The 15,948-nt window shown below is 39.3% G+C and overlaps 1 protein-coding gene across 1 annotated transcript in view; it reads right to left on the minus strand.

The window, feature by feature from the left end:
- TANC2 (tetratricopeptide repeat, ankyrin repeat and coiled-coil containing 2) overlaps positions 1-15,948 on the minus strand; it is a 346,976-nt gene that overhangs the window by 61,809 nt on the left and 269,219 nt on the right. Inside the window, exon 13 of the mRNA XM_003786213.3 lies at positions 12,883-13,490. Coding sequence (XP_003786261.1) covers positions 12,883-13,490 — 608 coding nt within the window. The remainder of the gene's footprint in view (positions 1-12,882; positions 13,491-15,948) is intronic.

Below are 15,948 nucleotides of genomic sequence, written 5' to 3' on the forward strand. Positions count from 1 at the left end.
AACCCTTAGGTGCTTTGATATTCTGTGTGATATTCAGACATGACAAAGTGGTGCTGTTACAATCAGATGGCAGGCAAGGACATGCTTATAATCTAAAGCCTATCTTTTCTCTCTTATTAATTGGGAAGAAATAATGTGTTGCTGTGGAATGTCTTTATATTATAGAGGTGAATATGCAGAATTATTTAAGGAGACCTGTTAGGATTAGAATTGTGGGGGCAGAGATGGCTAGCTGCCTATAAAAGATTGTGCTCCCCTTCCACAATCAAGGGCTGTTAGGAAGTGGCTTCCTTGCTAAGACCGTACATTCAATTGAAGTCATGTGACTAAGTTCTGGTTAATGAAACGTGGCAAGAAATGGTATTTATTACTTCAGAGCTGGCCCAGAAGAATCTTCTGCTCATCCATTTTGTCTTCCCTTATCTGCCAGCTGATGACGGTAAACAGGTACCCCTGGAAGCAGTGTGTTAAAGATGGCAGAGCCTCCATATTAGCCTGGGTCCCTAAAGACTGCATAGGGCAGACCTCTTCCTAACCACACGGTGCCTTTGGACTTTAAGTAAAAAATAACGAACCACTAAGGTTTCAGACTTTGTTTCAGTAGGTATCATTACTTCATTAAAAGAATAGTAACAAAATATCAGTTTTTGATGGACTAACAACAGAGGGTTGAATAGAAGGACGAAGAAAGAGTAGGAAGGAGGACTAAGTAATTACCTCAATGGCAGTGAAAATAGGCAAAAACTAAAAAATTATTCTTACAAATTAGACATTTGGAAACCATCTGAAATTAGTACACCTTACCAGAAGATAGGTGAACAGATTCCTGTGTGACAGTATTGAGTCATTTTCTATCCCTACTGGACATTCAGTATAAAATGAACAACTATTCCTAATAGCTGCCACTTACTCCCGGCCAATATGAAATAATTTTTTAAATTCACAAGACAGTTAATTGAAAGGACTGAAACTGTGGTACCATTGAGAATTCCCTGCCAGAGCCCACCATGAACTAAAGGTGAACGAGGGAAGCAGTTCTAAATGGATGTTTCTGTAATGCTACTAGGGGTCTTCACATCTGCACTCACAGGATGATGTGATCAAGTCGTATTTTCAACAAGATTAGTTCCTCTGAGAAATCTAGACAATATCATCAAGTAACCACAGTTTAGGACATGAAGAAGTTGGTGCTTTTGCCAAGGACCCCCTTGTTCCACCTCACTTTCTGCAAGTTATATATGGACAAAGGCATCTTCTAGCTAGGCTCTTAGTTTTTTCTGTAGCTTCTGAGCCCTAATAGAAATTCTAGTGTGGGAACTGAAAAGATATAGGTTCCTAAGCATTCAGAAAGGTTTGTTTTGGTTAGCTCTATCATTTTATATCTTTGGGCACAAAGAGACACTGAGTAGCCCTTCTGACAGCCAGGTTCCTAGACCTTTTCATCCTTGGCCTGTCTTTCTGTCTCTTCATTTGTCCATTCCCCAAGGTCTATAAACATGATCAAGTCTTTCTTCTCATTTGGTGCTAAAATTTTTGAAAGTAAACATATTCTATGTCAGTGGTCATCACTTTTTCATTTCACATTTTGTATTTAACTTCTGGAAATCTGACTTCTGTTATTAACCATTATACTCAAAGTACCAAAAGCCACAAACAGCCTCTGAACCTTTACCTGTTTGCAGTACAAGATACTGGCAAGCATCTGCTCTCTGAAGCTTGCCTTCTCCTTTGACTTCTGTGATCTTACTTTCTCGTTTCTCCTTCTAATTCTAATTACACTTTAAAATTATATTTGGGTTGTCAACGTCTTCTAGCATTTAACTATTATGTTTTCATACTTCTGAACTTTCTGCTTTATATTCTTAACTTAGATGGTATTGTTTGATCCTATGGCTTCTAAGGTATCTGCTGCAAACTCATAAATCTACAGCCTCATGCCTTGAGCCTTCTCTTTGTCTATTTTGTAAAGTCATATTCCTACATATATTCTGTGAACCTTTCCTTGAAAGCAATTCCTTATGAACATATCCCAAATACGACTCACCTGTTCTTCCTCCTGCCTTTACTCATGCAAGAACTTCTCCTGCATTCAGAAAGTTCTGTGCTGGTTAGTAGCATCACTATCATCCGTGATTCTGAAGTTGTTTTTGATCCCTCTGTCCTTACAATGTCTCTCCCACATATGGCCTGCTCTCTACTGTCACATTTTAGGTCTTAGCACTTCTCACCTAGACTACTGTGAACCTTATAACTAGTATCCCAAGTACAGTCTCTCCTGTTCTTCAACTCATCTCCCATATACTACTTATCAGCGTTATTTTTCACATCAGAGCTATCCTTCTCCTCAAAAAGTTGCCTCCTTGTTATCTACAAAAATAAATTGTAAAGCCATGGCATATAAAGGTTTTCCTAGTGATGCCTCCTATCATTCTCTTCCTGATCATGCATCTTATTGTATAATAGCTGCTGACAGTCCCTAAAGGCGCTTCCTACTTTCACACTCTTGTTTTTGCTCCTGGCGTTACTTTTCCTCCTCTGTCTGCAGAGCTCTCCCATTCCTATGGTGTTTAATGGAATTCAAACTATCCTTTAAGGCTGAAATTGAATGTCACTTCTTCTGCAAAGTATTTCCTTTCTGTATATATTTCTATGGTATTTTATACTATAGCAATATTATTGGCTGCTATATGTCTGATTTCCTTTGAGGGCTGTGGTCCCCAACCCCTGGGTTGCAGACCGGTATTAGTCTATGGTCTGTTAGGAACCAGGCTGTCAGCAGGAGGTAGACAGCAGGCAAGTGAGCAAAGCTTCATCTGTATTTGTGGCCATTCCACATTGTGTGCATCACTGCCTGAGCTCTGCCTCCTGTCAGATGAATGGTGACACGAGATTCTCATAGGAATGTGAACCCTACTGTAAAATGTGTACGCAAGGGATCTGAGTTGCATGCTCCTTGTAAGAATCTAATGCCAGATGATCTGAGGTGGAGCTGTACCGCATTTGAATCATTCTGAAACCATCCCCCATCCCCCACCTGTGGAAAAATTATCTTCCATGAAACTGGTCCCTAGTGCCAAAAAGGTTCAGGACTGCTGCTTTAGAGTGTAAAGACACTTTCATGTAGGGGGAGTCTTATTGTTTTATTGACCCAAGTTTCTCTAAGGGTTAACACAGTCCTTGGTTAGAAGAGAAGCTCAATATATGTTTATGTATTTACAGTCACCTTGCGCTGCTGTTTCATATTCAAAACGCGAGAGACTGATAAAAGTAAACTATATGTATACCCTCTGTAGAAATGGGTGGAATAGCATTATTTCTTTGTAAACAGAATCTGGATAGGAATTTGCTGTTTTCTCTCCCTCTGCCTCACATCTTCCTACTGCCTTTCTGTTTGGTTTGTATGTCACTGGCCCTAGAAAAATGGACATCTCTTCTCTGCCAAGACCATGAAGCCTTTAGGCAGCTGGTAGGGCTTCAGGAGGAAGAAGCTGTGACTGCACTGTACTGCTGCAGTCTGAGACACCAACAGGGGGCACAGGAAGACCACGTCTCTCTTCCTCCTCTATGCTCCTCAGCTCTTTGTTTATACCTCCAGGCCAGTACTCAGCCTTGAATTCTACATAGCTGGTTATAAATGTGTCTGTTTAAACCACCAACCTATAAGTCCTGGTAGACAGATCTATCTTACTTATATTTCTATCCCAAGCAGTACTTAATACAGAGTGTTAAATACATTACTTTTTTTTTTTGAGACAGAACCTCAAGCTGTCCCCCTGGGTAGAGTGCCGTGGCATTTCAGCTCACAGCAACCTCCAACTCCTGGGCTCAAGCGAGTCTTCTGCCACCACCTCCCAAATAGCTGGGACCACAGGCGCCCGCCACAACACCCGGCTATTTTTTGGTTGCAGCCGTCATTGTTGTTTGGAGGGTCCGGGCTGGGGATTCAAACCCGCCACCTTAGGTGTACGTGGCTGGCGCCTTAGCCGGTTGAGCTATAGGCGCCGAGCCTTAAATACATTACTTAACAAATGTTTATTGATGGCTGGATTTGGTGGCTTATGCCTGTAATCCTAGCACTCTGGGAGACTGAGGTGGGTAGATTGTCTGAGCTCACCAGTTTGAGACCAGTCTGAGCCAGAGCGAGACCTCATCTCCAAAAGTAGCTGGGTGTTGTGGCAGGCGCATGTAGTCCCAGCTACTTGGGAGCCTGAGGCAAGAGAATCACATAAGCCCAAGAGTTTGAGGTTGCTGTAAGCTGTGATGCCATAGCACTCTACAGAGGGTGACAAAGTGAGACTGTCTCAAAAAAACCAAAACAAACCAAAAACCCCAAATGTACACTGAATGCTTGCTGAAATGCACACTTCATTTACTCCTGAGACATGGTAGTGAGATAACAAATAGAACAACAGATACTGTCGGGTCGTGAGAAGAGTTTCCAACTATTTTAAATTGCAAGTTTAAAATTAGTACCACTTATCATCTTTTGTTTACTCATTAATTATTAAAGAAAATATTTACTGTGTCAGATGCTCTACTAATTATAAGGAAGACAAAGGTGAGCATGATAGAAAAAGTACTTGTCCTGAGTTCCTAAAAAGGGACAATAAACAAATTTTTACACAAAATAAATTAATAATAATTTGTAGTAAATGTTAACAAGGAAATAAAGAGGTTGTTGTGGTTAAGATAAAAGCCAGTAGGGACTTACTTAGATAAGGTGGCAAGCACACGTCTCTCTGAGGAGATGGCCTTCAGGCTGAGACCTGAAGGAGGAGTGAGAGATCTTGTGTGATGAGCCAGCGAAAGTGAGCTCCAGATGGAAGGGATTAAACACAAAGGCCCAGAGATGGGAAAGTATAAGTTCTAGGAACTGGCAGAAAATTGTGAATAAGAGGGAGAATGAGCTCAATTCAGAGAGGTAGGCAGAAGCTATCTCCATAAGTGCAGGGTTTTGAACAATCTGGTTTTGATTTTATTCTAATCACAAAAAGCCCATGAAGGATTTTCAGGAGGAGGGAACATGGTCTGATTTGTGTTTTTAAAAAATTACTCTGGCTCCTGGTGGAGAATGGATTGGAGGAGGGCAAGAGGGAGACCAATTAGGTGGCTAAAGTAATCCACATGAGAGCCCAGGATGTGGTCAGTAGAGATGGAAATAAATGGATATTTATAAGTAAAATTTGGGTGGTAGAATCAACTGGATATGCTAATGGATACAGTAAATACACATCTCACAGCTGTGAGTTCTTATGGTGGAGAGGATAAAAGGCTATTACTGTTGATTCACTAAATATGGAGATCTGTTTGCTTTTGAAAGTCACTAGAGATAGTTGAGTAAATGACTTTACTCACAAAAAAGAAAATGTGCTGTCATGTCCCACTAAGCTGGCGATAACTTCTGATTGCTATGCTGTTAATCTTGGTTTGACAACCTAGAAAAACCTATGGGATTCTTATCTTTTACTCAGTCAGTATTGCTTCAGAGACTCATTAAGAGGACAAATTAGCCTCTATTTCCTATGCTACTTTTAGTACCAAAAACTTCCCTTGCTCACCTGCCCCACTTCCTCCTCATTTCAGACTTTATTTATTTATTTTTGAGACAGAGTCTTACTCTGTCACTCTTGGTAGAGTGCCATGGTGTCACAGCTCACAGTAACCTCAAACTCTTGGGTTCAACTGATTCTCTTGCCTCAGCCTCCCAAGTAGCTGGGACTATAGGCACCCAGCTATTTTTTAGAGATGGGCTCTTGCTCTGGCCCAGGCTGGTCTCAAACCTGTGAGCTCAGGCAGTCCACTGCCTTGGCCTCACAAGTGCTGGGACTACAGGCGTGAGCCACCGCAACCGGCCCATTTTAGACTTTTAGATGAAGTTATTTTAACCAGTATTTGCTATACTGAACACGCTAATAATGAAAAATGCTATAAATGTATATTTAAACATAAAAAACAGTATTAGCTTCTTATAGCAGAATCAGACAATATGGAAGAATACAAGTTTCCTCTGTGTTTTCCTTAGCTGGCTCTTTTGTAATTGTTTTATGAATGAATAAATATCTTTAAGCACTTATGCTTGGCAAGTTATAAAATGATGCTTTTTCTCTATCTTATCATAAGTAGAATTATTTCTCTGTAGGTATACTGACCTAGCAATCTTCTTATGAGTTTTTGTTGTCATTTTATTGTTTGCTTTTTTTTTTTTTGAGACAGGGTCTGACTCTGTTGGCTAGGCCAGAGTACAGTGGCATCATCACAGTTCACTACAATCTCAAACCAAATGCGTGGGCTCAAGCAATCCTTCTGCCTTAGCCTCCGAAGTAACTGAGACTACAGATGTGTGTCATAATGCTTAACTAAGTTTCTTTGCAGTTTTTATAGAGATGGGGCTTTGCATGTTGCTTAGCCTGGTCTCAAACCCTGGCCTCAAGGGATCTACTACTTTGGCCTCCCCAAGTGCTAGGATTACAGGCCTGAGCCACCATGCCCAGTCTTCTCATGAGTTTTTATGACAGTAAGAATAAGTAGTTGTCAGTTTTAACTGTATTTGGAGAAGAATTCTGGTTATCAGCTTTCCCTAAACTTCATGATGGATTTGGAAAACAAAAACAATGTTGTCAATGGTCTGACAGTTTTAAATATGGGAACAGTTTGCCTATTTGACTAATAGGTATAGATCCCATGACATGCTGAGAGAAGACAAATTTGTAAAGTTGAAGGACATTCATGCTACTGGTAAACTGGACATATTCCAAAATATACATTAGATTTCATTACATAGAATTTCATTCCTCTCTTGCATCATATCACAAAATCATGATCCTGGGTCATTACAGTAATACTTCAGATGTGAGCCTTAATTTATTCTTGATACCAATAGAGAGTTAGAAACTGATTCAGATAATAAGGAAAAAAATATTCATTGGTAAGTTAGATATATCCCCAATAATATTCAGTCAGTGAAGTCTATCTCTGGAAATTCCATATCCAAACCATGTCATCAGAGACTGATGACCCCACAGTGGTAGACAGACACGAATTAGAAGTGAAACAGATCTAGAACCTGAAGAGAGATTAAAGAGATAGTATTTCCAGGGAGGTAATGTCATCTACTAGTAGTCAAGTGTTAGTGAAAATGTTTGATACACTTCCCTTCTCTTTGCTCTTCTAAACCTTCTAAGGGCTGAATTAATTCCAAGATCCTCTTTTTTGATTTTTTTTGAGACAGAGTTTCACTTTGTTGTCCTTGGTAGAGTGCCGTGGCATCACAGCTCACAACAACCTCAAACTCTTGGCCTTAAGCAATTCTCTTGGTTCAGCCTCCCAAGTAGCTGAGACTTCAGGTGCCTGCTACAATGCCAGGCTATTTTTTTTTTCTTTTTTTAGAGACGAGGTCTTGCTCTGGCTCAGGCTAGTCTTGAACTAGTGAGCTTAGGTGATCCACTCACCTCAGCCTCCCAGAGTGTTAGAATTATAGGCATGAGCCTGGCCCAAGAACCTCTTTTTTCCTTCCCTTTCTTGCCAAAATCTTTCCTAACGCTTTTAGAAAGCGGAACCTATCCTCCAACTTAAGGGGGATTTATTGTGTGAGTTTGTAATGGTTATCAGGAGCAGTGACTTTGAGTCTGTGCTTCAGTGAGGGTAAAGTTAAATGTGATCTTGCCTGGAGGCTCACATTAAAACAAACAACATGACAACAAACTTGTATTCTACAAGCCCCTAATTTTCATTTTGAGGAGAATACCCCTTTTCCCTCCTTAAACAAACTGCTTCTGTGACATCTTGCTTTGTGACATAGATTTTGGAACATCAGGTCTCCAATGTATAATTCACTGGTCAAACAAATCAGGTTTATCAACATGGTCAAATAAATTAGGAAAAAATCTTAATACAGTATTATTATAAGCAATCAACTCTGATCATAAAGAATCAAGTAAGTACTTAACGATCCCCATTGGTATAGGCAGGATTTGTATAACCTTTTCCCCTTTCTGCATTGCCACTCACTAGTGATTTGCTACACTTAGTTTGAGAAAATCAGGTCAAACAAAATTAGAGTTTCAGTATCATGACATAATTAGATTGTATCAGCCCAATACTCATTATATAAAGTCCACAACAAGCTTCCTGTGTTTTATTCAAACATTTAAAAATAAGGCAACTAGGCCAGGCACAGTGCCTCATGCCTATAATCCTACTGCTCTGGGAGGCCGAGGTGGGTGGACGGCCTGAGCTCACAGTTTCAAGACCAGCCTGAGCCAGAGCAAGACCTCATTATAAAAACAGCTCATAAAAACAGCTGGGTATTGTGGCAGGTGCCTGTAGTTCCAGCTACTTGGGGGGCTGAGGCAAGAGAATCACTTGAGCTCAAGAGTTTAAGATTGCTGTGAGCTATGACACTACAGCACTCTATCAAGGGTGACAAAGTGAGACTCTATCTCCAAAAATAAGTAAATAAATAAAAGTAAAATAAAATAAAAAGGCAGATAGATCTCCTAATTTGTATGTCAAAATCTTACATACAAATACTTATCAAAATGTTAATTTGAGAGCTGTTCCTGTAAAAGGGAAGATAGATACCGTTAATATCAAGATAATAGGAAAAGGAAACATAAAAAAGAATGGAGATTTATTCAGAGTCAAGCTTACTATGTACAAATAAATATTAAGCAGTAATTGGCACCACAGGGCTGGTGGCCCCCAACTGCCTACTCTATCATCTTTAAATTTTCACTATCAAAATCATTAATAGGTTGGATAATAAGGGCTGGTGACTACTCTCAAATGCTTTATTGAAAACACACAGTTGCCTCAAATGGCTTTTTTAATGTCCCTAGTAGTAGCACAATATTGGGGATTAGTTTATTGGATTAATCTCAGTCCCCTTGGGAATAAAACATAGGACAGATCAAGTTCAGGGTATGAAGGATGATAGTGGCAAACAGCAGAAACTAGAAAGCAGAATAGGGTGGTATAGTCCAATGTCTGTGAGAGCTTCAAAGGGTATACTTTTATCTAGATGCAAATCTCAGAAGTTTTGAAGTCATAAAAGATACTTCAGTGATATTCTGCCTACAGTTTGATGAACACACACATGCACACCCCTTACCCTGTTACCAAGCTAAGGAAAGACACTGTGTATAATTCATTTCTTCCTATGACAATTATATGTCTATGCAACATTACATCATCTTCCCTGATGTGACAGTTTTCTGCCCAGATTCTGGGACAAGAGGCAGGCTGGTATTTAAAATAAAACTTAATGTCAGCTGTAGCACTGACCTCTGGCTTGGCTATTTCCTTTCCCCAGCACCACCCTCAGATTACTGACTCTTTTAGCTCAGGCAGAAGCTACCTCCTTTGATGACCTATATCTGAAGATGATCTACTTTTGGCATCAGTACAATGTTATCAACTGTGCCTAATTCCCTACTAAGGCCTACAAGTTCTGAGTAAACAATTTTATTTTATTTTTTTTAGAGACAGAATCTCACTTTGTCACCCTACCATGGCGTGACAGCTCAGAACAACCTCCAGCTTTTGGGCTTAGGTGATTCTCTTGCCTCAGCCCCCTGAGTAGTTGAGACTACAGGCGCCCACCACAATGTCTGGCTATTTTTTTGTTGCAGTTTGGCTGGGGCCGGGTTTGAACCCGCCACCCTTGGTATATGGGGCTGGCACCCTACTCACTGAGCCACAGGCGCCACCCCAGAGTGAACAATTTGAGTGTTGAAAACCCAGGAAAATGGACTAGAAGAGATAAGGATGTTGTGTCACTTCTGGAAGCTTTCCTTCCCCCATAGAAATTTACATGTCAGGTGCTGGTTTACCTGACGTGATGTCAGAGGTGTTGAGTTGGTCTCCCCTGGTCTACTAAAATACATTAGAGCTCTGTGGAGAAGTTAGAGAGAAAAAGGAGAAGAGGGAACAGTGTGCAAGAAGCAGAGGCTGAAGGCCACAAAGACAAACCCTGCCTGGGAAGGATCCTGCTAATCCGACTTGTCTAAAATGGAAAGCAATTACACCAAGCTTCTTTGAAAGGCCAGCTTGGACACTGCCAATAGCATTAAATTCTTAGTGAATTTCCATCTCACTGACCCAGGGAGACTCAAGCTCAGAGATCAATATTTCAATATTTTAGTAACAAGGCTGGTGTCAGCCAGTGCTAAGGGAGAAGGCTGAATTCCAAATCTAAGGAAGCTTTCTGTAAAAAATAACTTCTCATGCTGTTTATAATTTTATTCTTTGTCAGAAAGATATGATTTTTTAGCAGCCATGTTACTCAATCACCAGAAAACAGAATCTATAGCATCTGAAGTTTGAAGTGTTTGCTCTTCTTGTCTCAGTGAGGCAGCCTGTTGTTACAAAGCTCCTAGTTAATAAACAGTGTTGAGAAAGTAACCCTGTTTAGCCATGATATAGGTGCAAAAAGCCATATTTCCTTCTTTGAGAAGCACTGAGGATTTCATCTACTGTAAGGATCCTGTTAATTCAGTGGTAGTCTGGCTGCTTTGCACCTCAGTTTTCAATCTTTTGTGATGTCCTGGGATTTGAGGTTCCAGACCAGCTAGCAGAATTTCTCTAGGAACTTTTCTTGATGTGTTTATTAGGCAGTTTAGATTAGTCTCTTTTTCTTAAATACATAGTTGCCAACTCTATGTATTAAGCATTAGCAATAATACTAGGAGGATTTATAGTAAAATTGCTTTGGGAATGCCATACAATTCATAGATTTTTGTTGTTGTTATTGTTTCTCTTTTAAATCTTCTCCTCCAAAATGCTAACAGCAGAAGAGTGTCATGTGCTAGTCAATTTGCCACAGGATTTAGTGAAGGCATACCTACAGTCTATGACTGCAGAGGGAGGGGAGGAAAGAGAACATGCCTTCAATCTACTTTTTGTACTATATGACCTCACCTATTCTCACCAACTCTAAGAAGAAAGTATTATTATTACTCTTGTGTAGATAAGAAAACTAAGTTTCAGAAACATTATGTAATTTTTTCCAAAGGTCACAATTCCTAGAAGAGGAAAGAATTGTATATATTGTAGTGGAAATATCAAGACTCAAAAGTTTATGATCTTTCCACTACAGAAGTTTGTTTAAAGAAGTTTCCCTCTCAGGGAAAACACTGCAAAATCTACTGCTTGGTTTATTATCTTCATCATAGCCTGGAACTAATTTTTTGATGAATCAGCATGAAGTAGGCTAAGCAGCATGCCACAGCACAGTGGGCTCTCATAAAGCTTGGTGCAGGACATGGTCACAAGGGTAATAAAAGCCCAGCATGATTGGAGAGTTTCGGTCTCTCTGATGAGTCACAGCGTGAAGCATACTCAAATTCTGGCTTGTCTTCTTTTTAAGCCAAAATAAGCTCTGCGTTTGGCAATTATGTTGTTGGTATCTTCTTTGTTTCCAGAAAATTAGTAATATACCTGGCATTTGAAAAAATCCACATAATATTAAGGGCATAATTCTTTTGAAAGGTTAGCAAGGAGGAATAGAAAGCACACGCCACTAGGATGCCAGAGAAATCAGTTCTATCCACAGAATGGGAAATAGTTTCATATCTAGTCTGGTTTGTAGAGTTGAGAAAGATTCTCGAGTCAGGGTCAAACTTACTGGGAAAGAGTGCTGGGGTTAAGTCAGTGATGCCTATGTGTGCAGGATGGGGAATTGGTGTTTATGCCATTTATTTGCTATATCTATTCCAGTTTCTCCTTTTATCTCTCACTATTTACTTTATGACTTTGTGCAGTTGATTCAGCATCTTAAGGACCTTATCACAAAATGGTGATAATGATACCTTATTTATCTAAAGGCAGAGCAGATAGACCAGCTGATTTCTTCAAATCTTTTTCAGCTATGAGGTTTAAGATTCTATTTTCCACTATCAATCTTAGCACTGGGTAGACTTTAAGGGGTTAGCATTGGTGACTTTAATGATGATAAGGCTTTTTTTTTTTTTTTTGAGACAGAGTTTCACTATGTTGCTCTCTGTAGAGTACTGTCGCATCACAAATCACAGCAACCTCCAACTCTTGGGCTTAAGTGATTCTCTTGCCTCACCCTCCCAAGTAGCTGGGACTACAGGTGCCCATCACAAAGCCCAGCTATTTTTTGGTTGTAGTTATCATTGTTCAAACCTGGGCTGGGTTTGAAACTGCCAGCTCTGATGTATGTGGCTGGCATCCTAGCTGCTAAGCCTGATGATAAGGCTTTTTAAAGGGCAATAACAATTTTTAAATGACTCTAAGTGAAACAGATGAATAATGTATCAATTCTTTTTTCATATATGAAGAATACTGAGGCTCAATGTCCTTAGCTCAGTGGTTAGGGTGCTGGCCACATACACCGGGGCTGGTGAGTTTGAACCTGGCCCAGGCCTGCTAAAAACAACAACTACAAAAAAAAAAAAAAAATAGCTGGGCATTGTGGCAGGTACCTGTAGTCCCAGCTATTTGGGAGGGGCATTAAGCCCAAGAGTTTGAAGTTGCTGTGAGCTGTGATGCTATGGCACTCTACCGAGGGTAACAAAGTGAGACTCTGTCTCAAAAAAAAAAAAAGAATAGTGAGGAAGTCTGTTAAATGGCTAAATTATAGCCTCTGATCCCTACTGGGGTCAGTTAAAATTATTTAGGGAAACACAGGAACGCAGGATAGCATTCTAAATAATTATGCAGATATTGAGTCTTAAGGAAATAATGCTGTGAGAAAATGAATTAAGTTAACTTCATTATAGCCAAGCCTTGAGAAAACACAGACATCTTCTGGAAGTGAAATGTTCAATGATGAACATTTCCCACTAATTTAAATACCCATGCTCCATGCAGTAAACACAAAGTAGACTCAGAATTTCTCATCACAGATCTTTGTCTTACCTGGGATCACACAGAAATTTGGTTTTCTCTCCTTCTTCTCTCCAGATAAGCCATTCTCGGAAAGAAGGATGTACAAACATACGAGTCATGTCTCTGCGCTTGATTAGGAACATGGATAGGTTCTCCATTCTCTGCTGAAAATCCTCCCATTCTAGTGTGCCTTCAATGCTACCAGCATTGATGGCCTGGAAGATATGCTCATCAGTCAGTGGGTGGAGAGAGGCCACTGCCACATTCAGGAGAGGCATTACTCGGTCAAAGGAAGACTGGGTTGGGAACTTCATATTGCACTGGAGTAAATAAACCTCTGAGAGCGAAACGGGAACTACTTTGTAGCTAGAGCTCTTTAACACTAGATAGCCTTTTTCTATAAGGTCAAATGTGAGTTTCAGGTATAGATAGGACCCTTGACTGAGGGTCTTGAGATGAGAACTGAGTTTGCCAAAGGTAGTGTTGTCCATTTTGCCATTTAGTGAAATGTTATTCTGGATCTCTGAGCTGCTGTGTATCCGGTGCAGGATATAAGCCTGCAGGTCCTGGTCTATGGCTTCATTCTCTTCTAGGCGATCCAAAAAAATTCTATGGAAAGGCAGCAGCTTGGTAATTTCCTAAAACAGATGGAGAGAGAGAGAGAAAGAGACAGAAAGACCTTCAGTTTTCCCTAACTCTTGCGATAAACTATGAAATCCACCCATTTATTTGAACTTCTGCATGGCCAAAGAAAAGAGGAAAACATGATTAAGTATAAGTATTCATAAATTAAAACAAATCAGTTGCACAGAAGGGACACAACTTTTCCTAATAAGAGATTTAAGGTAATTTTTATGGAGCTTTGTAAAGGGTTCATTAGGCATGATTTCATGGTCAATATTCTTTTAAATAATACCTCTAAACTAAAAAGAAAATAGAGTGCTATACAACTCTTTTGTTGCAATTTTTCTCAGTGTAAACCAGGGCATGATGCCAAAGTACAATTTTACAAGAAAAATGCATAAAGATTTAAGGAATGTCATGAAAAAACATGGACATGGCTTAGTAACCCCCCTAAATGGGGGAGGGGGGGTCTTTTGGGGATGTCTTAGCTAAAAGGAATACTTCTAAAAGAAGCCTGATAACTTGATGGATCTGCTTAGAATTATGTTAGGGGAAGGTGATAGCCTTTGTGTAACTCATATACTAGATTCTATACTTCCTTATCTACTTACAGACTTTCCTTTTACAAGTACCCATTCTCTTTTCTGTTATCAATTTCTTCTCAGATCACAAAGACATAAACCCCATATTCCTCCCTCCACCTACTAACCTGTACTTCCATCCCTAATTTTAGCAAAACTTCACAGACACATTTTCTCTGCTTGCTTTTTCTAACTCCTTTCTTGCCACTCACTCCTCCATTTGTACCACTCAGGTTTCAGCCCCCACGCTCACTGAAATGGTTCTCGTAAAGGTTACCAGTAATCTTCACCTTGCCAAAACCAATAATCACATTTTAGTTCTCATCTTCCGCATCCTCTCAGCAGTGTCTGACAGAAGCTTTCTGAACTTTATTTTTTTTGGGGGGGGTCACTTTTTGTACTTTGCTCATTTCCCTCTTGGCACACTGGGCACTCTTTACCTACCCATTTCGCTGGTTCCTCTTTCATTTCTCAGCTTATCCATGGCTCAGGTCTCATATCTTTTCTCATCTCTAGCCATCATCCTTCCTCCCTAAAACAGCTGATTTAGTTCCATGGTTCTAAATATCATCTATATGTGGATGACGCCTAACTTTATGTTTCCAGCTCAGTCCCATCTTCTGTCTCTGTCTACTCAACATTTACACTAGGATGTTTCACAGACAAACCTAATACAACCAAATCAGAACTACTAAAGTCTGTTCCCCACCACTGAACCTTCTCCAGGTAAATAAATGGCACTTCCATTAACCTATAACCAAATCCTAGGAACTATCGGTGATCTTTTTCTTTTCCTCAAATCATTATTCAACCATTTGCTGACCAAAAACCCGAGATTCATTCCTGAATCTTCTCTTGCTCACACCCATAGTCAGCCCAACATCAAGACCTTTTACTCTTCTTCCAAATATAGCATAAATATGACCCCTTCACATTACCACTCAAGTATGAACCACCATCATCTTTTACTTGAACGTATTCTTAATGCCCTACAACCAGTAGATAGCTTTTTAAAAGGAAGGTCATATCTCATTACTTTACAAGATTCTCTGGAGTGGCTTTTCCTATTTACTCATTTAAAGAAACTATTATCTCCATTTATCCCTTTACTCTATTTTCCTTCATAGCTTTAACACTACTTGCAATTTTAGTATATGTTTCATTTATTCGTTACTAGTATATAGGAAAAATTAACAAACTCACATTTTATATTTTTAGTATTTTTATAGTTATATATCAACATGTAGAGAATTTTATATAATTTTATAATGAATATTTTGTAGATGAAATACATTCAGTATGATTTCCCATTTTCCTTATGTATGAATGTATGTATTTATGGTGAACTTTGGGAAAACTCTGCATAAACTTTATGAGGGCAGGGAGACTGTGTTGTTCACTGTTGAATTCTCAGTGCCTGAAATACTCTAAGTACTTAAGAAACGTTTGTGGAAATGATGGATGATCAAATGTAAGGGTTCCTTTTTTAAAACTGTTAATTATTTGACTGTCAGAACTAAAGAAAATAATTAAAAAAAATTCTTAGTTGAGTGAATGGAATATGTGGGAAGTTACTGCAGGGCTCTATCCATGAAGACACTGAAATAGACTTTGTAGATTAATATGTATAGTACTTTTTCTGTTTTTTGGTGTAGCTGAAAAATTACAGTCAAATGTTCTGCTCAGATATACTTAAAATTTCTTTTGAGACTGTCCATGACTTTATGTGAAAACGTGAGGATAATATCTCCTAAACATATATTTGGTAAAAGTAGTTAGAGACTGTGTTCCTGGAGGTTTCTTTTATTCATCCTTCATCCTCAAGCTACTGACCAATAGTAACAGGCTATATGATTTTTTTAGTTGTAAAGATACATTTATGGTGATTCAT

The sequence above is a fragment of the Otolemur garnettii genome, unplaced genomic scaffold (assembly GCF_000181295.1).
Source record: "Otolemur garnettii isolate 467f Iridium unplaced genomic scaffold, OtoGar3 scaffold00018, whole genome shotgun sequence".
NCBI lineage: Eukaryota > Metazoa > Chordata > Mammalia > Primates > Galagidae > Otolemur > Otolemur garnettii.